This window comes from Armigeres subalbatus, chromosome 1, assembly GCF_024139115.2.
Source record: "Armigeres subalbatus isolate Guangzhou_Male chromosome 1, GZ_Asu_2, whole genome shotgun sequence".
NCBI lineage: Eukaryota > Metazoa > Arthropoda > Insecta > Diptera > Culicidae > Armigeres > Armigeres subalbatus.
In genome coordinates this window covers 17,272,100-17,297,403 of record NC_085139.1, presented here as the reverse complement: position 1 = coordinate 17,297,403, position 25,304 = coordinate 17,272,100, and the positions used below count along the sequence as shown (strand labels likewise).

At 41.5% G+C, this 25,304-nt stretch overlaps 2 protein-coding genes across 4 annotated transcripts in view; one reads left to right on the top strand and one right to left on the bottom strand.

Moving 5' to 3' along the window:
* Positions 1-9,293, top strand: part of LOC134222251 (uncharacterized) — a 22,889-nt gene extending 13,596 nt beyond the window's left edge. Inside the window, exons 3-4 of the mRNA XM_062701394.1 lie at positions 7,792-8,623; positions 8,693-9,293. Of these exons, the coding sequence (XP_062557378.1) occupies positions 7,792-8,623; positions 8,693-9,266 (1,406 nt within the window). The 3' untranslated portion in view covers positions 9,267-9,293. The remainder of the gene's footprint in view (positions 1-7,791; positions 8,624-8,692) is intronic.
* Positions 9,148-25,304, bottom strand: LOC134222236 (leucine-rich repeat-containing protein 40). 3 transcript variants are annotated; one of them, XM_062701380.1, is made up of 7 exons: positions 24,864-25,304; positions 23,475-23,665; positions 13,173-13,376; positions 12,969-13,092; positions 12,254-12,908; positions 11,815-12,195; positions 9,148-9,507 (listed from the first exon to the last, which is right to left on the bottom strand). In XM_062701380.1, exons 1-7 carry the CDS (start codon positions 25,024-25,026, stop codon positions 9,402-9,404), a joined length of 1,824 nt encoding a protein of 607 aa, XP_062557364.1. In that variant the 5' UTR covers positions 25,027-25,304; the 3' UTR covers positions 9,148-9,401. The 3 variants fall into 3 exon arrangements, with proteins under 3 accessions (XP_062557364.1, XP_062557368.1, XP_062557372.1); XM_062701384.1 differs by lacking the exon at positions 24,864-25,304 and adding an exon at positions 23,742-24,023; XM_062701388.1 differs by lacking the exon at positions 24,864-25,304 and adding an exon at positions 23,856-24,022.

Here is a 25,304-nt window from a genome sequence, read left to right as displayed (position 1 = left end):
ACGGCTGTGCGAATCTCGGTAAAAGTTGACCATTTCGCTGAGATCCCGGTGAAAAAAATTAAGTGTGTAGTTGATAATAGTCAAAGTCGAACTGATGACGGGTTTTTTCAGGTCTAAGTCAGCCAATGTCGAGTAAAGTATTGGTATAGTAGATCCAGGTTTGAAATGTGTGCTAGATTATTTTTAAATTAATCCTAGAGAAAATTCCTGGAGGAGTTCCTAAAATAATTTCTTGCAAATTTTGTGGAGACATTCCTGTAGGAAATTCTTGAAGAGTTCTAAAACGAATTTACCAATCAATTCCTGAAAAAAAAGGTGATTGAATTCAAGAAGGAATTAAAAAAACTAAAGAAATTTTCGAAACGAATTCGTTTAGTGATTTCTGGGGGAATATTCTTAAAGAATTTCCAATGGAATTTTTGAAGGAATTCCTAAGAGAATTTCCGAAAAAGTTTCCTGAATACATTTTTTATCAATTCCTAAAGGAATTTAAGAAGGAACTTCAAATAGATTTTCAATCAAATAGAAATTCATAGATTTTTATAGGAATTCCTCCAGGAACTCCTTTCAGAATACCTCCTGGAATTGTGCCAACTGGAATTTCTCCTGGATTTTCTTAGAAAATAGCCCTAGGTAGTTGTGCTTTCGAAAAATGCAGCAGTAATTTATCCTAAAGTTCCTCCAAAAAATCCTTTGAAGATTACTCTAGGAATTTCTTCGCCGATTCCCAGAGGGATTTCTTCAAAACATTTTCCAGAAAAAAATCCAGTAATTCCTTCGGAAATTCTTCAATTAGGTCAATACTTCCAAATTGAATTCTTCCGTCGTTAGAATGATCACAAAAAAGTTATAACTCTTCGAAGATTGCTTATTCAAACCATATGCAAAAAAAAAAACGATTGTTCTGCCAGCACTGCCGAACTACATGGACCAATAATTTAACTGAATGTTATTTCAAAATTATTGACCTGGGATGCTAATTTGAGTAATTCGGAATTATTTCTGAACGTTAAAATCGTGTCAAGAATGAAAAAAAGTTTTGCCCACAAACAACCATAGGTACCCTAGTAGTGCTGGCAGAAACATTGATTTCTTCCATATGGTTTTGTAGACGTTCCAGCAACGTACTTTCTCCAGCAAAGTGTTTCGGCATCTTTCAGACTATATGCTAACGTAATGAGTCACGCGATTGGCCATAAATTGAATCCGCTAAAAGCAAAAATGTAAAAAGGTATGATTTTCCATACTAATCTCCATATGAATATAAAACGCGATGCGGAAAGCAAGGGCGCAATCAAACGAGCCCATATTTTGCACAGTTGATCAGGGTCCCAAAACGATTCAGGAAAACCTTGATCTCACCTGATTGGATGAAGTGTGCGCTTTTTTCATACAACTACGCCACACTCCATTATGGTCCAGGATATGGATTTACGCGGAAAGATGCATTTTGATGATGATGATGATGATGATGATGATGATGATGATACTACTATCTATTGTAGCAAGGCACCTACCAATAGCACTGGACACATCTGACAAACGATTTGATCCTGTTTAGATTATTGTTTGTATTTCATCTAACTCCTGTATGAAGGGCCAAAAATGGGTGGGATGGTTCCATAAGCAGAGACACTTATGCGAATCCACGGGATGAATAGAGAATCTCCTTCCAGAAGAAAGTTCGTACACACAATAATATAATCTAGCCCTCGTTTCCCAGATTGACCCAATAGATGGGGAGAAGAGCCCGCCCTTTATCCACGAAATGTTAACAATAGGAAGTTGGCGATTCCACTCTTCCTATCCAAATCGCTTCAATCGGGTGCCCTGATGGTTATATATGTACTTTTTTTAAAATAAATTATTGTATATAATGGTATATAATGTAATTGTGTATAATGGAATTCTCTCACCAAATTTCCGTGCGTAAAAAAACAATGTTTGATGGGCGAGATCCTTTCTTCACAACAGTGTGTTTTGAGAATGCTTCGGTTTTGAGCCAATGTCTTGAAAAGCACAGACGTCTAAGCCGGGACACGATTGGTCAAAATCATTTTTTTTCGTGGGGTATCTTGATGGCATTCGATTTGTCAGTGATATTTGAATGTAATACCACATTTTCTCCATTTCCGCTTTCAACCCACCCACATCAGCTGGAAGGGGTTCGTCCATAGCCTGCTTCTGATTTAGCTGTCGGTCCCACGATACGCCGCTATAGCTCTTTCAATCCTTCCTTGCAGGCATTGCTGGGTCTCCAGGTCCGAAATCATCGGCACTCATCTGCGACTCGGTGCACTCCGGTCGACCAAAGAATGCCGACTTTTGGCACAACAATTCGAGATCCAGCTGTTGTTAGACGAATTCCACAGCAGTCGGCGTCATAATCGCTTCCGTATTGGCTTACACGACGTTGAATGGTTTTGATCTGCGAAGGTACTCGGTCGGGGCAATTCGATTGCACCACTTCCTAACAGCCTCTACGGACTACAAAAACCGAGGGGGAGGACCACAGAAATCACCTCGGGGATAAAATTTTGTTGTTCTACAAAATTGTTCGAAATAGTAAGCCCATTATTATGGTGTTATCAAAAAACAGGGAGACCCATCATATAAAACAAATTGAAAACATTTTTTTTTATTCCCGGAATATTGACATGATATGTTACATAAAGTTGTAGCGCAGCTTATTCCAATCAATTTTGCTATACAAACTTTTTCTGTAGCTCTTAAGTTGGCTGATTTAGAGCAATTTTACTTAATTGGATTGGGGTGTACCTAACAAAATCAGTATTTTTGATCTACTTTTTTTTGTTTTAGATTTTTCGAAAAGTCGTCTTCGGGTGACTTTTAGAGCTCAAAAAAAACTTTTTGATGAATAAATATGCTCAATATCTTTTTCCGATCAAAAGTTATAATCGTTTTTCTGTCAAAATTACATTTTTGCCTTTCTCGTATACTAAGTATACGGTAAAGGCTATATGATCGCTCCAAAAACAAACTTTTTATAGAAGGCCCGGAGACCCATAGTGTTATATACCAATCGACTCAGTTCGACGAATTGAGGTGATGTCTGTGTGTGTGTGTGTGTGTGTATGTGTGTGTGTGTGTGTGTGCGCAAAACTACTAAAAAAATGTCACTCATTTTTCGGGCACTTATCCTCAACCGATTTGCTTGCAACAAGTTGCATTCGACGCAGAATCCTGTCCCATTGTTTCCTATTTGAAATTGGTCAGATCGGACTATGGGATCCGAAGTTATGGCCAAAATACAAATTCATACGAAAAAATCGCTTAAAAAATGTCACTCATTTTTCGGGCACTTATCCTCAACCGATTTGCTCGCAACAAGTTGCATTCGACGCAGAATTCTGTCCCATTGTTTCCTATTTGAAATTGGCCAGATCGGACTATGAGATCCGAAGTTATGGCCAAAATACAAATTCATACGAATAAATCGCATAAAAAATGTCACTCATTCTTCGGGCACTTATCCTCAACCGATTTGCTCGCAACAAGTTGCATTTGACGCAGAACTCTGTCCCATTGTTTCCTATTTGAAATTGGCCAGATCGGACTATGGGATTCGAAGTTATGGCCAAAATACAAATTCATACGAAAAAAATCGCTTAAAAAATGTCACTCATTTTTCGGGCACTTATCCTCAACCGATTTTCTCGCAACAAGTTGCATTCAACGCAGAATTCTGACCCATTATTTCCTATTTGAAATTGATCAGATCGGACTATGGGATCAGAAGTTATGGCCAAAATACAAATTCATACGAAAAAATCGCGTAAAAAATGTCACTCATTTTTCGGGCACTTATCCTCAACCGATTTGCTCGCAACAAGTTGCATTTGACGCAGAACCCTGTCCCATTGTTTCCTATTTGAAATTGGCCAGATCGGACTATGGGATTCGAAGTTATGGCCAAAATACAAATTCATACGAAAAAATCGCTTAAAAAATGTCACTCATTTTTCGGGCACTTATCCTCAACCGATTTGCTCGCAACAAGTTGCATTCGACGCAGAATTCTGACCCATTATTTCCTATTTGAAATTGGTCAGATCGGACTATGGGATCAGAAGTTATGGCCAAAATACAAATTCATACGAAAAAATCGCGTAAAAAATGTCACTCATTTTTCGGGCACTTATCCTCAACCGATTTGCTCGCAACAAGTTGCATTCGACGCAAAATCCTGTCCCATTGTTTCCTATTTGAAATTGGCCAGATCGGACTATGGGATCCGAAGTTATGGCCAAAATACAAATTCATACGAAAAATCGCTTAAAAAATGTCACTCATTTTTCGGGCACTTATCCTCAACCGATTTGCTCGCAACAAGTTGCATTCGACGCAGAATCCTGTCCCATTGTTTTCTATTTGAAGTTGGCCAGATCGAACTGTGGGATCAAAAGTTATGGCCAAAATACAAATTCATACAAAAAAATCGCATAAAAAATGTCACTCATTTTTCGGGCACTTATCCTCAACCGATTTGCTCGCAACAAGTTGCATTCGACGCAGAATCCTGTCCCATTATTTCCTATTTGAAATTGGCCAGATCGGACTATGGGATCCGAAGTTATGGCCAAAATACAAATTCATACGAAAAATCGCTAAAAAATTTCACTCATTTTTCGGGCACTTATCCTCAACCGATTTGCTCGCAACAAGTTGCATTCGACGCAAAATCCTGTCCCATTGTTTCCTATTTGAAATTGGCCAGATTGGACTATGGGATCCGAAGTTATGGCCAAAATACAAATTCATACGACAATCGCTTAAGAAATGTCACTCATTTTTCGGGCACTTATCCTCAACCGATTTGCTCGCAACAAGTTGCATTCGACGCAGAATCCTGTCCCATTATTTTCTATCTGAAATTGGCCAGATCGAACTATGGGATCGAAAGTTATGGCCAAAATACAAATTTATACAAAAATGTCACTCATTTTTCAGGCACTTTTCCTCAACCGATTTGCTCGCATTAAATTGCATTCGACGCAGAATGTCTCATATTTTCTTATTGAAAATTTGCCAGATCGGACTATGGGCTTAGATGTTATGGTCAAATTACTATTTATTGTGAAAAAGAGTTCAAAAAAGTTTAGCTCACTTTTTTAGCACTTAGACTTCATCCCCAAGGAACACAAGTTCAACAAATCTGGTTGCAGTAACCATATTGTGACTGAATCCGGTCATATATAAGTTAAGTGATACATGTGCAATATATGTGCTTCTCAGGTCGCTCGCAATAGATTGCATTCGACGCAGAATCTTGTCCCATTGTTTACTATCGAAAATTGCCCATATCGCACTATGGACTCAAAAGTTATAGCCAAAATACTAATTTCAAAACTACAAAATAAAATGCCATTTTTGCTCTTATGCTCATCCGATTTGTTTGCAACAAATTGCGTTTGGCGAGATTTTTTATGCATATAAACAAATATGAAAAATAAGACCAATTCACATATTGGTGTTATTTGAGATTTTCAAACCTTTTGAACGAACGAGAAAGGCACCATCACCGCTAGGTGGATTAATCTGGGTTTTCATAAGTTGATATCTCCGGTTAGTAAAATGTAAAATTTTATTTTTTTTTGTTTTGCGGAATATTGACATATCATGTTCTACAAAGTTGTAGCGCAGCTTTTTCCAATCAACTTTGCTATATAAACTTTTTATGTAGCTCTTATGCTCACTTGTTAAAAGTAATTTTACTTACCAGAATTAGGGTGTCCCTCAAAAAGCAATATTTATGATCTGCTCATTTCATTTTTTATTTTTCACGGATATCACTTTCTGAAGACTTTTGGGGCTTTCCAAAAAGCGTGTTTTGATATAAGAATATCGTCTGTATCTTCTTCCATTGTCGAGTTATATCATTTTTTTGAAAAAAAAAAACAAGATTTTAGTAAAATTAGTAAAACTTGAGATAAAAAAATAACATATCCCAAATTTTTTGACATAATAAAGAATATGAATTTCTCTTCCAAATGCCGTGTAAACATATTTTTTTGGTCTGCCCTAACCGAAGATATCAACTTATGAAAAAAAATGTAATTTTGACAGAAAAACGATTATAACTTTTGATCGGTAAAAGATATTGAGCATATTTACCCATCAAAAGTTGCATTTTTTGAGCTCTAAAAGTCACCTGAAGACTACTTTTTCGAGAAATCCAAAACAAAAAAAAGTAGATTAAAAATACTGTTTTTTTAGGTACACCCTAATCCAATTAGGTAAAAATGCTCTAAATCAGCCAACTTAAGAGATACAGAAAAAGTTTTTATAGCAAAATTGATTGGAATAAGCTGCGCTACAACTTTGTAGAACATAACATGTCAATATTCCAAAAAATAAAAAAATATTTTCTAATTTTTTTTTATATGATGGGCCACCCTATTTTTTGGTTGCACCATAATGATGGCCTTACTATTTCGAACAATTTTGTAGAACAACAGTTTTTTCTAAAAAATATAGTTTTGGCGTAAAATTCATCTTTCCGCGTAAATCTGTATCCTGGACCATAGTGCACTCTAATATTCATGCAAAGGGCGCAACGAAAAGCAAGCTTTGCGTTTCCTGTTCTTTATATTGATATTAGGGTAGTTCAAAAAATTAATTTTGCTCCACAATGCTCATCTAACTCTGTATCACTTTCTAAGTGTCCTTGTCCTTCTAAAGAGCTGAGCAGAATGGATACGTTTGCGTGCGTTTTGACAGTTTTGCCATGGGAAAACTGTCAAAACGCACGCAAACGTATCCATTGTGTTTGACCCATAAGTGTTGAACTCATCTGGATAAAAACCAATTTAAAATTGAATTTAGCACAATTTCCAAAAAAATGTGATTTTGCTAAAATCGAATGTTTTTTTTTCAAAATGGTCTGTACAGCAAAAACATATTTCAATTGCTCATTGTCCACAACAAAATATCCCACATCGTATACCTTTACTTAGCGTACAATTTGTTTGTTGATAATGTTAGTTTCGATGAGAATCGGCGGCAATCTGAAAATTACCGTGGTTGAGTATATTGTTAACGAAAGGTGGAGGATGAGTAATGGGTAAAGGAATGGATCGCTATCGGGATGATTACCGGCTAGGGCGGCTCACTATCTATTAGCATGTATTTAGCAAATCACGTTTACGTGATTCTTCTAATTTATGTGCTGGCGGTGGCTCACCCTTTCCCATTCTCTCCTTCATGTTCAAGGTCAGGTAGACAATAAGGTATGACGGTTATCATTCATTCGGAATGAGTAATGTCAATACAACAGTCCAACAGAATTTGACCAGAAGCATTGAACATTTCCTTCACAATGAAGCACTAATTTTCGCACGCGGCATGGTCTAGCGGGCTGAAGATAAATAGCGTCCGTTTGCTTTCGCTTTTGATTCAATGTTAATTACTATTCTCATCAATAAATTACGCGCACAAACCACTGATTAGTAGGAGCAGTATAGTTTGCTCTATTAATTATACTATGTCAGCAGTTGATTCAAGAACGCCACTATTGATAATGTGATGCATTATCGAGCAAAACTTAACTCCTTTTTTATCATGAGCAAATCCATACATTCAGTAGTTAATCTATAAAATAATGCAGGCAATTCGACCATATTTGGACATTTGTGTTATCTGAAGGGATAACTATTCTATCTATGACATGGATAAAACATATAAAATCTCTTGATTAAATCATCCAATATCTTCTCAAATTGTAATCCTAATCAAGCAATAAATTTTACAACATTCTACCACTTTTCGCAGTGCCACAAGCTTGTGCAACCAACAAGCTGTTTCCCCTGGTGTCCGTCCCCGGCGCAATTCTCAGCACGCCTTCCTCCCACCAGCTGCCACGGCTGGTCACGCGGGAAGAATGCGCCAACGCGTGCTTTCGCGAGCAACGGTTCGCCTGCCGATCGGCCCGCTTCGTGCGATCCTTCCGCAACAATCGGCACCGCCTCTGGGCCAAGATCGATCGCATACAAATGGGTCAGTGCTTCCTGAGCGAAGCCGACCGGTTCAGCCGTCCGGAAGCGTTCTTGCGGCGGGGATGGCCGGAGGACGAGGAATACCTGGAGAACCAGTGCCACACCCTCGCAGAACGAGGAGCGGTTGGATGCTCGTTCGAGCAGCATCGTGATACGGCGTTCGTCTACGCGGACGATTCGTTGACTGTGTCTGGCGAGAAGGGTTGCAGTGAGCGGTGCTTGAACGAGGATCGATTCGTTTGCATGGGCTATACGTATCACAATTTTACTAGAGAAGGAAAAGGAGGAGGTGGCGTAAAATGTTTGCTGCATTCTGACGATTTGACGAGCTTGGGCCCCAAGGCTATTCGGATGGTGTTTGAATCGACTTATGCAAAGAGGGTACCCTGCTTACAGTTGGAGGCGCAATGTCTCAGTAATAGGATGGAGGTGGCGTATCAACCAGACGAAGAGTATCGTGGGAGATTGTACTTGAACACGGAGCACCAGAATTGCAGTTTTGAGATGACCAACAATGAAACTCGACTTCTGGAGATAGCAACTGGAAATGAAATCGTTGAGTCGCGCTGTGGAATTCGAAGAGCATTTATCAAAGGAAATATGTTTGAGTGAGTACTTTTATGATTAAATTTTCATAAAACTAATTATCAATACAAATTTATTGCCTCATTTTCCAGTTATCTAGTGTTTGCCTACGTCTACGTGCAGCAGCATCCCGTGGTTCGTACGCAATCCGATCGTCTGCTCAAAATTGGCTGCATTCACCACTTCGATTCCGCCAACATTACTCAGCTGATGAACAACCTCCCGATGCAGTCAACCGTGGACTTCATCCCGCACAGCCAGTCGTTCAGTTTCGGCTCGACGGAAATCCGCAACGGGACATCCAAGGTAGTGAAAGGAGTCACCACTGAACTGGTAGACGTAGAAACACAAGCGGAGGTCTTCGAAGCCACGCTTGGACAGCTGCTAGAAATGCGTATCAGATCTTCCCATTCGGAGTTCGATATGATGCCCCACAGTTTGGTTGCGTATTCGGGGGAGCAGACATTGACGCTAGTGGACGAGAAGGGATGCCCGCTGGACGGGCAGCTCCTTTCCGGCTTTCGGAAACAGAAAAAATCCTCCGAGGTTGTACTAGTGGCACGTTTCCATGCCTTTATGTTTCCCAGCTCAACAACGATAAATTTTAGAGTAACGATTCAATTTTGCTACGAATCGTGCCCCAAAGCAGTGTGCTTCTATCAATAAATGTATTCTATTTTTAAAAATGCCTAATATCTTTAGTATGTTTGTATTTTATCTCTTGCGAGTGACTAAAAGCATGCTTGCAGTTATACTTAATCTCATGGTGCGGCAAGGAGTACCGGAACTTCGGGAACCATCTTAGGTAGGAATGCGATCCCTCAGGTAAGCCATTATGGATTCTGTTCCCTTTTCCAGTATCTGATGACGGGGCTGCCGGAATCCGTTTCCAATCAATTCCAGGGTACTAAAATAAAAGAAAATATTTTAAGAAACTGCATTCATGGTACGATAACGGAATAGCACCATGATCTGCATTGTGTGCTTGAACAATCCGGGATTCCATCGTAATTCCGGTCAGGATTCCATCCGAATTTCATCAGGAATCGGGTAAGGATTCCATCCGATCAGGATTCCAACCAGAATTCGGTCAGGATTCCATCTGGACATCCGGAATCCGGTCAAGATTCCATCCGGAATCCGGTCAGGATTCCATCCGGAATCCGTACAGGATTCCTTCCGGAATCTGGTCAGGAATCCATCCGGATCAGGATTCCATCAGGAATCTGATCAGGATTTCATCCGGAATCTGATCAGGATTCCATCCGGAATCCGATCAGGATTCCATCCGGAATCCGATCAGAATTCCATCTGGAATCTCCATCCGGAATCCGGTCAGGATTCCATCCGGAATCCGGTCAGGATTCCATCCGGAATCCGGTCAGGATTCCATCCGGAATCCGGTCGGGATTCCATCCGGAATCCGGTCAGGATTCCATCCGGAATCCGGTCAGGATTCCATCCGGAATCCGGTCAGGATTCCATCCGGAATCCGGTCAGGATTCCATCCGGAATCCGGTCAGGATTCCATCCGGAATCCGGTCAGGATTCCATCCGGAATCCGGTCAGGATTCCATCCGGAATCCGGTCAGGATTCCATCCGGAATCCGGTCAGGATTCCATCCGGAATCCGGTCAGGATTCCATCCGGAATCCGGTCAGGATTCCATCCAAAGGTCAGGATTTCATCCGGAATCCGGTCAGGATTTCATCCGGAATCCGGTCAGGATTCCATCCGGAATCCGGTCAGGATTCCATCCGGAATCCGGTCAGGATTCCATCCGGAATCCGGTCAGGATTCCATCCGGAATCCGGTAAGGATTCCATCCGGAATCCGGTCAGGATTCCATCCGGAATCCGGTCAGGATTCCATCCGGAATCCGGTTAGGATTCCATCCGGAATCCGGTCAGGATTCCATCCGGAATCCGGTCAGGATTCCATCCGGAATCCGGTCAGGATTCCATCCGGAATCCGGTCAGGATTCCATCCGGAATCCGGTTGGGATTCCATTCGGAATCCGGTTGGGATTCCATTCGGAATCCGGTTGGGATTCCATCCGGAATCCGATTGGGATTCCATTCGGAATCCGGTTGGGATTCCATCCAGAATTCGGTTAAGATTCCATTCGGAATCCGGTTGGGATTCCATCCGGATTCCGGTTGGGATTTCATCCGGATTCCGGTCAGGATTCCATCCGGATTCCGGTCAGGATTCCATCCGGATTCCGGTCAGGATTCCATCCGGAATCCGGTCAGGATTCCATCCGGAATCCGGTCAGGATTCCATCCGGAATCCGGTCAGGATTCCATCCGGAATCCGGTCAGGATTCCATCCGGAATCCGGTCAGGATTCCATCCGGAATCCGGTCAGGATTCCATCCGGAATCCGGTCAGGATTCCATCCGGAATCCGGTCAGGATTCCATCCGGAATCGGTCAGGATTCCATCCGGAATCCGGTCAGGATTCCATCCGGAATCCGGTCAGGATTCCATCCGGAATCGGTCAGGATTCCATCCGGAATCCGGTCAGGATTCCATCCGGAATCCGGTCAGGATTCCATCCGGAATCGGTCAGGATTCCATCCGGAATCCGGTCAGGATTCCATCCGGAATCCGGTCAGGATTCCATCCGGAATCCGGTCAGGATTCCATCCGGAATCCGGTCAGGATTCCATCCGGAATCCGGTCAGGATTCCATCCGGAATCCGGTCAGGATTCCATCCGGAATCCGGTCAGGATTCCATCCGGAATCCGGTCAGGATTCCATCCGGATTCCGGTTAGGATTCCATCCGGATATCGGTTAGGATTCCATCCGGATTCCGGTTAGGATTCCATCCGGAATCCGGTCAGGATTCCATCCGGAATCCGGTCAGGATTCCATCCGGAATCCGGTCAGGATTCCATCCGGAATCCGGTCAGGATTCCATCCGGAATCCGGTCAGGATTCCATCCGGAATCAGGTCAGGATTCCATCCGGAATCCGGTCAGGATTCATCCGGAATCCGGTCAGGATTCCATCCGGAATCCGGTCAGGATTTCATCCGGAATCCGGCCAGAATTCCATCCGGAATCCGGTCAGGATTTCATCCGGAATCCGGAATATGGCAAGGAATTCATTTGAAATCAAACACCTTAAAAATGCCACCCAGAATCGTCTCATGGACAAAAGTCTTGAATTTAGGATATCTTGGATATATGTGGCAATAATACTCACGTGATGTTTTTCAGCAATCCTAAGACAGGCGGCACCTGCTTTATGTTGTTATTGGCCAAATCAAGCGTTGCTAATCTCGGCAGCGCAGCAAGTCCACATTCACTGGCATCAATTTCCTCGATCTTGTTGCCTCGAGCCAGCAAGATCTCCAAACCCTTCAGTTCATAGACACACGGTGGAATACGCTTCAGCTGGTTGTTGGCCATGTTTAGTTCACGCAATGTTACCAACAGACCAACCACTTCTGGGAGATCGGTTAGCAAGTTGTTGGATACGTTCAGGTAACTGATTCTCTCGAATTGTGAGAAGAACATGGGGATCGTCTTTAGAAGGTTGAAACTGATGTTCAGCTCCGTCAGTTGATTAGCCAAGTTGACAATGCTGAAAAAATAATTTTCGTTACCCAATAATCTTCCCCTATTATTACAATCGGTCTTACCCAGCTGGAACTTCGCCCAGTTTATTCTTACTGATATCCACATTATAAACAGAAGCCTCCATCGCGTCCAGAAAAACTTGCTCTGGAATATCGATCAAGTTCTTGTTGCTGACAATCATCGACCTACCCTTCTTCATTTGGTAGACATCCGGGAAGGTACTCTCCTCGAACGGTACCTTCACGGTTTCTGTCCCCTTGCTAGGACCATCCCGTTCCCGAAGCGTCTTCAGGATCCTCTGCGTACCACACTGGATGATGTCCCTCCGGATGGACCGGATAGGGTTTCCATCCACCTGCAAACTCACCAAATGCGCCAACGTGGACAAACAGGATGGTAAACTGCTGATAGAGTTATTCGACAGATCCAACCGCGTTAGACTGGCCAGCATCGATATCTCGTCCGGGAGTTTCTCGATCTTATTGTCGCGCAGATCCAGAACCTTCAGCTGGGGCAAATTTTCACAGAAGTCCGCCGGGATGGATTTGATGAAGTTGTTCGAGATGTGAATTTCCTTCAGGGCGTCACACCCGGTGAAGTCCGGCAACTCGACCACGTCGTTGTGCTGCACGTACAAACATTCCAGCTTGCGCAGTTCGCCCATCACGGGTGGAAGCTGCTTCAAATCGTTTTTGGCCAGGTCCATCTTGTGGAGATCTGTCGATTGGGGAGAGAATTTTCAGCTGGGTAGTTGCACGAACACAGCGAATCACTTACTTCTCAAATTGACTATGTCGTTTGGGAGCTCTAGCAGTCGGTTGTTATTGAGCATTAGCTGTTGAAGTCGCACCAGGAACCCAATTCCACCGGGGAGCGAATTAAGACTGTTAAAGGAAATGTCCTAAGCAAAAGTCAAGATTGATACCAAGCACTAATATTAGTTTCCAAATTTTTTCGTCAATATGAAGGGGAGATTATTACCAGCACTTCCAGCATAATCAGATCGCTCACGTTGCTGTGAATTTCGGTAAAGTCATTGTGGGCCAGGTTGAGAACCTTCAGTTCCTTCAGCTCGAAGAAACTATCCGGTAGTTCGGTGAGCTTGTTACGGCTAATGTTTATCTTGGTTAGTTTAGTAAGGCAGCCGATGCCATCCGGAAGGCTGATTAGTGCGTTATCTTGCAGCTGGAATGGATTATGAAATGAGAAGCGTTTCGATTTGTTACAATTACTACCCTCTAAAAGTTATTCAACAAAAGCACTGTATTCGTTATGAATTACTAATAATCTACAGCATGTTAAAATATAATAATTAAAAAATTGGAAATTCATGAGCGTGAAATGTTTACATCAGAACAGCAAACAGTTTTAATTTATGGATCAGGGTTGAGATTTAGATTGTTCAGACCAGTAGCTTTTTATGTGATTTCTGTTCATCTGTTAAATCACAATACGCGTCTTGTAGGTAGTTGGGAAAAGGTTTAGTGTTTGGCAAAATCAAAAGACGCGTCTTGAAGACCGTCGGTTTGTGTTTTATTAAATCACCAGAAGCGCCTCAAATTCCATCGGAAAATGGTTTGTGGTTCACAAAATTACAAGACGCATCTCGAAGACCGTCGGAAATGGATTGTGGTTTGCCACAATATTGAAAAGAATAGGTTTATACATGTTACATCGAGAAATATCCGAAACAAAAAGTGGAGATCATGTGTTTCCAGTTTCCTCTAAGCATTCTATGGCGTTTCGATTTTGAATCCAAATTATGTAGAACGCAGAGCTCTCCCAGATAATCACATTTTTATCGACTCTTATACTAGTATTAATTACTTCATCGAAACATCGGATCTACTCTATTGCAACAATTTCATTATGAGACCCGACACTAATCGAAAATGAAAAGAAACCTTCTCTCTACAGTTAGGGTAAGACGGTATAATGCGCCCCACCTGGCCAAAACGCCCTCTTTGATATCTAGAAAACCATAACTAACTAAGGGCCTAAATCAGTTGATACCTATAAATATTTGTAAAACCATCGTACTATGTGAATGTGGAAGTATTTTTGTATTACATAATGAAAATAATAGCAAATACAAAAAGTGACAGTTTTGATGTAACTTTTTATGTTTGTTTGCTCAACATTGTGGAGCGACGCTAGTATACTGTCCGCAAAACTTGCACGGGAACACTCAGTTGGACAACAAAATAACTTTGCTCAGTGGTTAATATGATATAAAATTGCTTCCATCTTCAAAAACGTAACGATTTTCGAAAATATGTTTTAATGGCCAAAACGCCCCAGTCTAGGCAGGACGATATGCCCTTACCAACTGGACACAAGCGCGGCGAGCTTGCAGCAGCTGCTTCCAAATTGTATGGAAATTATTGAAATGTAATTAAAACCTGATTAAATGGACTTATGTTGGTTTTTTAATGTCGGGCACATAAGGATTTGTAACCTTTTATTATGGGATTGATGAAATACTAATGAAGGGCTATGGAACGTCTCTGGCTAAGGTGGGGCGTATTGCCCAGGCACCTTTGAAATCCATTTTTCACGACTTTTCCAAAAAGCATTATTACGTGTTACCTGTAATATTTTTATATGACTACTCACGGGCAATGCATTTGCGACTTCTTGCACTACCAAATAACACAAAGTTTGCATAAATTGCGATGAAAAGTAAAAAGTTATCAAGGTTTTGCCTTAGGGGGGGCATATTATAACGTCTTACCCTACTTTCCTATGATTGTGAGATCGACACACCTAGGTAAAACTTGAACGCAAAATGTCAAAATTATTTCAAACCACAAAATCGATTTTGTTCAAGACAAGTCAAGTTCACAGATCCAAAAAAAGATGAGCAAATTCCAAATATGAGGGGGTTACAAGCAGAGGGGCATAAGTGACATTTTGGTCAAAATTGAGTTGGCTAATGCAAAAAAAAGCTTTGTTTCTCAAGCTTTGCGGATATATATACATATATACAATCAAGTATTCAACGGAACGTTCGGGTTTTTAAAAAAACCTATTACTCATTATTACATTTGATTTATTGAAAAGAGAAACGATTACACTTTATTGCTAACACTATCACTTCACTGCGTACTCTGTCGAACTGACTGATTGACTGGTCCGTGTCCTGCATTTAATAACTTAAACTGCTGATCGGGCAATCTGGATGTATCGCTGGGTCAGCATGGTTCAAAGTCCGAATAGGTGCTGATGTAAGTAGGGTTATTGACATAACTATACATATATGTTGATATATTTAGTGCAATGTTTATAAAAATGTGAAAATTTGAAGAAAATTATAATTTTTTAAAACTTCTATACAATTTGTATAGGGAAAAAAAAAATTTGCACCCATTTTTCTTAAAACTAACTTTTTGTCACTAACACCCCTTTCGCTTGACCCCTCATATATGAATGAAATGGTATGTGTTGCATGACATAAAACGGCGAAGTTTGCGTAAACCCCTTCAAACATATAGGGGAGATCCCCAGTGCCGGACACATAAGCCGGATTATGTTTACTTGTATACCATACACACAAAATATGATCATTAATGATTCATACAAACTATATTTGATCATATGTATTTTGATGAATAATTTTGGTGAAAATTTTCACGGTGCAGAAAAATGTCCCCGAGAACCGGACACTATTGCATCATATTCAAATATGACCAATTTTCTATTACATGAGTAAAGACATCATTTAGAATAGTAATATTTTCCACTTGCCTCAAGTTGTTAGTAGAGCTCATTTAATTCTCCAGCTCAATTTCTTACATCCTACTCAAAATACCCTTAATTTTCAATGACATCTTCAATTTTTGTTTCTGCTTTTTTCTGTGGCTTTCTAATACTTCAGTAAGAAAAATTAATTGAAATGAAGTAAGTTAAATAAAACAGGTGCAAAGAATGGCTCTGCAAGTGTTCTTTTTAGAAGTGTCCGGTATTGGGAGGTGTCTGGCGCTGGGGATCTCCCCTATCTGCGCGGAAATCTATTCAAATTCTGGATGCTCTTTCATTATGAAAGAAAAAGTAAAAGCAATTAGATAAAAGCAGAGTTTACCAATTCCGTTGTCCATGTCACAGATTATCCTTCGTTTCCACCAGCGTTCTTAGTTCTACCAGCTCTGCTAGTTTTATTATTCGGGCTGGCCATTGCTATTTATTTATTAATTATTAGACTAAGGCCGGAGTGGCGTCTGGAGTGCATACTAGTCTTCTCCATTCAGCTCGGTCCATGGCTGCACAATTGGTCATTGCTAAGGTTCACTAATTTGGACACACAGGACACTTTCAAATAGCATTTTTTCTGCTTAACAAAATATCATTTTGTTTACCACTTACAACTGTTGGTTTGGCCGAATTTATTCACCGAATGTTAGTTTGTCACGTGTGCCATTTGACTGAACAAACCATTAGGCCAAGATCAATCTGGCCAAAAGTTATTTGGGCGAAAATGTAATTTGGCTGTCTTTCAACAAATGGAATTTTGGCCAAAAAACATTTTCCGCCAAATGGCCCTTTCTGCCATATTGCCCTTTCTGATAAACGACCATTTCGGCAAAATGGCGTATTCTGCCAAATGAACAATTCAACCAAACGACTTTTTCGGCCATTCGATCTGTTCGGCCACACGACTTTTCCAGCCAAAAGACCATTTCGACCATACGGCATTTTCGGTCAAATGACCTGAATGTCCCGTTCGGCTCAACGTCGCTTCCGACCAAATGACATTTTCGGTCAAACCACGATGGCTGATCTGTTTCAGCCAAACACTCAAAAAGTTCAAATGGAATTCGGTCGAACTGGTCCTTTAGCTAAAAAGGTCGTTTGGCCGAAAATGCGATTAATCCGTAATGGTCTTTTGGCAGAAAGAGTTATTATGGGGCAGAAAAGGAAATTTGGGAAAAAATATTTTAAGCTCTTTTTAGTGCAATGTATTCAACAGTATAAGACGAATTTGGTCTTTAGTGTCTCGTACTTGACTCGACTTACGAGACACTGAAGACGACCACACAGTTGTGGTCAAAATACGTATCTGCAAAGATAACAAAACGTAGTGGAATTAAATGGAGAGTACTAAACTCGTCTTAGACGGTTGAAGGAAATTTGTATAGCAAAATGATCCATCCTGCCAAACGTCAATTTCGCTTTACGACCTGCTAGGTCAAATGCCTTTTCTGGTAGCATGTCGATTCCAGCCGATTAACTAACAGGTCTCATCCAAACATTCAATCTGGCCAAATGGAATTCCGCACTTTGTTGAAATGTTTTGGGAATCTGAGGCTAGCGTAAGACCAAGAACTCAAAACTAAAAACAGATTTGTCAAGTATAGTAGTCTAGTCAAGTCTACACATACAAAGCCAGTTGTTAAAAGAATCCTGGAAAGTGATAGATTTGACGACCCTTTTTGTCATTATTTATGTTTGATAATCACCTGATGGGCTACAACTATTCGATGAACCTACGCTGAATGGAGTATCCTTCTGCACTGGACTAGATCCTAGGCCAATCGCTTCCAGTTGCCCTGAACTTTGAGCGCCCTCAGGTCCTCTTCAACTGCAAAAAGCCATCATTTACGCGGCCTTCCACGAAGCTTACGGCTTCTTCCGGGTTCTCTACTAAATATTATATTCGCTTGACGTTCTTCCGGCTTCCGTGTCCAGTCCACCGTAGTCTGCCGTGTTATATAAGCTTAACATTATCCAGCCCTTTATACACCTGGTACAACTCGTAAGTCATGCGACGCCGCCAGATACTGTTCTCCTGTTCACCGCCGAGTATTGTCCGCAGCGCCTTACGCTCAAACACTTTGCAAGCTCTCCGATCAGCGTCCTTCAACGTCCGTGTTTCATGGCCGTATAAAGCCACCGGAAGAATCAGAGTAGTATACAATGCGAATTTTGTCTTCGTTTGCAGACTACGGGACTTAAGCTTGTTATGAAGTCCGTAAGAATCCCTATTTGCAGCTGTAATACGCCTTTTTACCTCGCGGGTAACATCATTATCGCACGTCACGAACGTTCCAAGATACACAAATTCTTCTACTACTTCAAATTTTTCACCATCTAGCACCATTTTACTACCACCACTAATGAACCCACGTTGATTGCCAGCGACCATGTACTTCGTTTTGCTGGTATTGATCGTGAGTTCAATCCTCGCTGTCTCCTTCCTAAAAGGCGCAAAAGCATCTTCCACGGCACGGCGATCGATCCCGATAATGATGTCGATATTTCATCCGCAACCCTTACGCTTGATTTCGATCCGTCCAACGTTATACGAGCCAGCCGTATCAGTTCCGCCGGAAAACCATGTTCTAGCATAATTTGCCATAATTCATTCCGTTTCACTGAATCGTACGCCGCCTTGAAATCAATAAACAAATGTTGTGTCTGCAAGTTGTACTCCCGGAATTTATCAAGGATTTGTCTCAGGGTAAACATTTGATCCATCGTTGATAGGTCCTTACGAAAATCGATCTGGTATTTGCCGACGAAGGACTCTTCAAGCGGTCTCAATCTGTTGAACAGAATACGGGATATAATTTTGTACGGGCCGTCCAACCAGCTAGCAGGCAATTCCTCGTCTTCCCATATATTCGGCATACTATGGTGTAGAACTTCATAAAGCTGCTCACTGCCATGGTTGAAAAGTTCAGCCGGGAGCTGGTCCTTCCAGCAGCCAGTGTTGTCCTACACTCAGTGCAAAAAAATCTGCTCTTTGATTTTACTCCATTTAAACGATTTTATAGTCCTAATTAAGTAAGTGCATTTAATAGAAGGATATTTGAATTTTATAAATGTCATGTCAAACTGTAAAAAAATGCACGCCAGAGCCACAGGAGCGCGCGCGCTGAAAATACACTCCAGTGAAAACACTCCAGTGTATTTTCAGCGCGCGCGCTCCTGTGGCTCTGGTGTGCATTTTTCCAATAGTTTGACATGACATTTAGAAAATTCAAATATCCCTCTATTAGTTGCACTTACTTGATTAAAACTATAAAATCGTTTAGATGGAGTAAAATCAAAGAGCAGAATTTTTTGCATTGAGTCTGAGACAACACTGCCAATAACTTATTATTTTTCAGCTTTTCTAACCTCATCCAGTGTAGGCGGTTCCACAGTATGTCCATCGTCGCTAATATTTATTCTGTTCACCGATGCACCGTCACTTCCTCCATTCAACAAAGTCTCGAAGTGTTGCTTCCACCTGGCAGCCCCTTCGGTTTTATCTGTCAGCAAATTCCCTTCTTGGTCGTTGCACATGACGGGAGATGGCGCTGTCTTTCTCCGCACGCCATTGACAGTCCCATAAAACCTCCGCATATCATTCTGCTCCATTTTTTCCTGCGCCTCACTAATCACTTGTTCTTCATACTCTTTTATCTTCCTGCGGTGGGTTCGTTTTTCGGCTGCTCTTGCTTTCTTGTACCGATCTCTATTCGATCGGGTACCTGTGACACCAACATCCGACTTCTTTCAACGTTCTTCTCGTCTTTCACTCTCTGACACTCCACATCGAACCAACCCGTCCTGGGTCGCCTTTGTGCAGTGCCTACCACTTCTCGTGATCGTTGATGTTGTGGCTAATGTTGATTGCACTTATCCGTTCGTTGAGCTTCTGGCGGTACTCAGCCGATACTCCTTCCGCCGACAATCGCTGGATATTACAACGCATCGTTCGCTGTGATCTTTCGTTCGATACAGTTGACAACCGTGATCGAATTTTACTGACAACGAGGTAGTGATCAGAGTCAATGTTCGGACCTCTGAATGTCCGCACATCGATAACATCCGAGAAATGTTGCCCATGCACCAGAACACGACCTATCTGGTTGCAAGTTTCACCATTTGCAAATTCGTGCAAAGTAGTAGTACTGATGGCCATCCCTCTGGCAGCAGTGAATTTACTACCCGTAGGCCGTTGTCATTGGTAGCGGAGTGAAGGCTCTCCCTACCGATTATTGGACGGAAATAGTCCTCTCTATCGACCTAAGCGTTAGCGTCTCCGATAACAATTTTCACGTCATGCTTTGGGCACTCTCCATAAGCTTTATCAAGGCATTCATAAAGCGTGTCCTTCACGCCGTCGGATTTATCGTTTGTCGGTGCGTAAACGTTGATTAGGCTCTAATTGGTGAATATGCCCCCTATCCTCAACACACAGATTCGTTCGCGGATGGGTTTCCACCGCATCACTCGCTTCATCTGCTTGCCCATCACTACGAAACCAACTCCATGAGCTGCTTTTCCGCCGCCGCTGTGATGAATGTTATACTTGAATGCAGTGTTGGTCGTGGGGTCCACGGGTCGGAATTCACGTTCTCCGGATCTTGGCCATCGGACTTCTTGGATAGCGGCCACGTTCACTCAACCTTCTGCAGTTCACGAGCCAGAAGGCTCACTCGTCCAGGGTAATCTAGGGTCCTGACATTCCAGGCACCGAGTTTCCAATCATAGTCCTTGTTTCGTTGGCGGGTCGGTGGCCAAAATAACTATCTCCATTTTTCGTGGTATTTGAGAGTCTTCAATAAGCTACCTTACCGGAGTCGCGTGTTCCATTACTAGCCGAAAAATATGTAGCATGCTATCGCTTATACTTTCCTATGATACAATCTGCTATGTTAGGTCAGTGCTCTTGAACAGTGTGCTGTGTTCAGAACGTTTTGAACACGAACACGTGCTCTCGTGTTCAGAATGCATCTCTGACTCTGTAGAGTTGTATGGGCGTGACTGTCTCCTGTCAGATTCATTTCGGGCTCAGTTAACCTGGTAGACTAATTAATCCGAACTCCAGAACAATTTGAAGAACCTAGAACATCTGGTTTGGGTATAACTGCTGGACATTACTGGATGCTGTCAGATTTGAAACGAGTCAAGTTGACCTGGTAAACCATTTGATCCAAACTTCCGAATAGTTTGGATAACCTAGATTCTAGGTCCTAGAACGTCCGATTTGGGAGGAACTGAGTAGCAAAATATACGCGAAGACTCTTGAGAATTGTATGAACATTAATGGATGTTGTCAGCTTTGTGTTCCGGCGTAGTTGACCTGGTAGAACAATCGATCCAAACTGTCAGACCTTTATCAAGCGCAGTTGACCTGGTAAACCATTTGATCCGAACTCCAGAACAGTTTGGAGCACCTAGAACATCTGGTTTGGGTATTTCCGAGTTGCAAATCATTCGCGTGAGCTATAGGGACTAGCATTTTTTTAGTTACTAGATAAAGATTGTCGCTTCTGTTCCCTTTGCTCTGCTGTCCGAAACATGTGTGGTACCTAACTGTCAAATCGTATGTATTTTTCCTTCATTGACATTTAGATCCCCTATCCACGCCAGCAAAAGATGTTCCGGACAGCGACGACAACAACAATCTTTATCTGGTAACTAAACTATCTTTTGTTTTTGTAGATTTGCGCCATATAAGGTTGGTATCTTGACTAAATGCGAGAAAGGCGGTATCACTACTCGTTGATTTAAGTTGGGTTTTTTGAATCTGTAAATGATGCACACATTGAAGTATGCCATGTAAATCAAAATAAACTGTATTTAAATAAAAACCCATATTAATCCACCCAGCGGCGATGATGTCTTTCTCGTGCATCATCAAATGTCTTGGAAAAATCACATTAGAAAGGTTAATAGATCGCATTTTTTCAATCATTTTGCATGTTTTTGAATTAATTAATATGCATTGCTACCATTATTGAAAAAAAATCTTTTTTTTTATTTTGAAGAAAAAAATTCAAGGGGGACCACTGGGAAAAATAATATTTTTGCATTACCCGTGGAATGCAAGTTCTTGCGAGTAAATTGGGTAACGCTAAGTTCCAAAAATAATGTCTACAAAATTTGTACACATACACACACATACAGACATCACCTCAATATGTCGAGCTGAGTCGATCATTATGTAACACTATGGGTATCCGGCTTCTATAAAAAGTTCTGTTTTTGAGTAATCCTATAGCCTTTCGGTACAACTTTGTTGTACGAGACAGGCAAAAAACATCCTTACTCACGCTTCTCTAGGAAAAAAGTGAGCATCCCTAGAAACATAACTCACCAGTATGTTAAAACAAATGAGATCAGTAAGACATCCGTAACAGAATTATGAAAATCGGTCAGAAGACGCCTGAGATACAGTTTTTTACAATTTTAGTTCCCATAATTTTCAGATCATTCGGCGTATTAAAGAATTAAAAGCATCTGCATATCAGAAATCATCAAAAAATATTAAATAACCTTCACCATTCAAAGTAAATTCCGTTCGTTCACCAATGTTAAGAGCGTCAACGTTTTCTGTTGTTTCCATTGATGATTGTAGAATAATAAGAATAATCTTCTTATCTTCTTATATATAAAAATGAAATGGTCTGTGTTCGTATCCGCATAACTCGAAAACGGCTGGATGTATTTTCTTCATTCCATCAGCAGATATGTTCGTTACAGTTTCCGACAGGTTTATATGATAATTCCTCATATAAAAATCACGAGTAGGGATGAGTAAATCGTGAAAAACTAAAATAGAGATTCGTACATATAAAAAAATAACCTTATATGTTTTGGCAAAAAACCATTCGAAAATACTTATACTCTTTATTATGCCACCTAATGAATGATCCCATACCAAAAAGTTAATAGCATTCATAAGTATATGAAAAGTATAAGTTTCGGAATGTATGTGTCTAATACGATGTATAAGTTTTTTCTTATACATATCATTAAGCGCCTGCTTTGGCAAAAAGGTATTAGAAATATTAATAATAAATAACATTAAATTTTTTTACGTGTAAAGCAATTTCGCATGGGCAGTTCACAACGCGCATTTCGCCTACTATGCAGGACAACGTCTGCCGTGTCGACTAGTTTTCCATAAAATCAAAACACTGAACCATACTTTACATTTTCAAAAAACGATTTCAAATATTTAACTTTTTAATACAGGGGATGCCAAGTGACCTTTAGTCATTTATGAAACACTTGAAACTTGAAACACTTTACCGATCACCCTCAAGTTTTTTTCATACCACAATGTATAGAATATTATAAGGTTCCACCAAAATGAATTCAACGCATCTGATACCTTGAACCATAAACGAGAATGCCAGTCGTTAAACACTATGCAAATTCAGTTTCTATGTTATTGCGCAAAACAAATTTTGACACTCCCACATGGTATATTAATTTTGAAGAGGATCTGCCTCTGACACGCTTCGAAATGTTCTACGATCACACTTCCCCCGTCCCCGCACTTACGTTCAACACCGTCAGATCGGCCAAGTTCTTCACATTTTCACTGATGCAGGTCAGCGAGTTCGAGCTCAAGTCCAAATTGGTCAGCGTTTTCTGGTTCCACCAGCTCTCCTCCTCGTTGGACCGGTCCAAGTCGTACCGCACCTCCTTGTCGCAGTCCTCCGAGTCGCTCAGATTCCACACCTTTTCCGGCACTACAATGAGAAACGATTCCAAGAGCGAGAACAAATCCAGAATTAACACAATCCACAGTGCCCTCGGCCAACTGACCCCGAATCTTGCGATAGCGCCGCTTCGGATACGGGATCCGTGTCGAACGCGATCTCCTCATTGTGCTTGTTGGCGTCGGGTCCTCACTCAAACTGTACCACATCACACACTAACTTCCGAGTAATGCCGCCGCAACCAACCAAGAAAAGATCGACCAGGAATGGGATAACCGGGCAAAGAATCCTTTTCCTGCTACTGCACTGACTTTTATGCGATCGGCTCAACAACGCACGACTCGGCGGGAAACGGTGCCCTCAGCTCAGCGATCGGAACAATGGCCAATGGAAGATTAAACCGTGGCACATCGGCGCAAACGACTAACTAGTTGTCGAATTCGACGTTCGATCGTTCGTTCCGCACCCAACAGAACGTGAAATTGGATTCTGGGCCCGGTACGGGCAGATCGTAATTGCCATCAACGGTTGATTTCCGTCGATATTGAGTCGAATAGTTTCTTTGCGCAGAGGGGTCTTGCTATGATGAACTTGGGGAAAATTCTTTAATCGTGATTTTGGTAGCTCTTCATGAAGATTTTGCAAATTCTTTGAATTCTGTGCAGATTTTGAAATTCTTTCAAACAGACTTTTTCATTGACGAATTTAGAAATCAAAGTTAGAGGGTCCATTTCCTTGAACTATCCCTATTGAATATGTGGAAACAATCTTTTGAATTACAACCTGTAAAAATGATTTAGAATGTATGGAACGATTTCTGGGAAACCGAAAAAAATAAAGGGATTTATCGCAATCTTTATAGCAAAATATCTGACAATAAACACAGCTTCGTAATCTAATATTGACCAGCTAAATTAAGCAAACAGCTATCTGCAGCAATCGTTCACCCTGCAGTTGAAATTCCATCGCTTTAAAATAAGGCGAAAAATCCACTCAACCGGAACCCATATCTGCCTAGAGGCAACGACTCGCTGAAATCTATGGCTGTTTTATTTTTGTTTATGACGCGATATTATATCATTCCATCCATCCACCCGACGACGCCACAGACCCCCAAGATGCAGAGGTGAGGCATCATGTTTTTTTGTTGTTGCAGACACATAAATGCAACTCAATGAGGAGATCGACGAGCACGCGACACACTATCAAGGACACACTTCGAACTCACCCGTGGCCAACCCCTGCCCGGAAAGGTTCAGCACTCCAGATTTCAGAGCTTGCTTGATCTTGATTTTGCTCAGCACTTTGTCATCTTCGGTCTTGTCCTGCCAGTGGAATACCGGGTTCAGTTCCTGCTGACGGATTCGACTGCGTACGACACGGGGCTTCATGGTCACTGCTGGCTGGCTGGTTACTGGCACTGACTGTTCGACGAGCACTGCAACTGTCTTACCAACGCATCGAGTCCGATATGCTCACTTTTTGCGACACTAGCGAGCTGCGAGGGGCACTAATTGAAGCTAATGCGGTTAACGGGTTGGTAAATATCAGGTCTTCTTTTGAGTTTGTGCAAGATGTTCGTTCCAAGTGTGGTTTGTTGATTGAGAGGCTCTTTAAATTTAATATCTGGATGGTAGAAAACAACAACAAAACTGCGAAAATGTTAAAT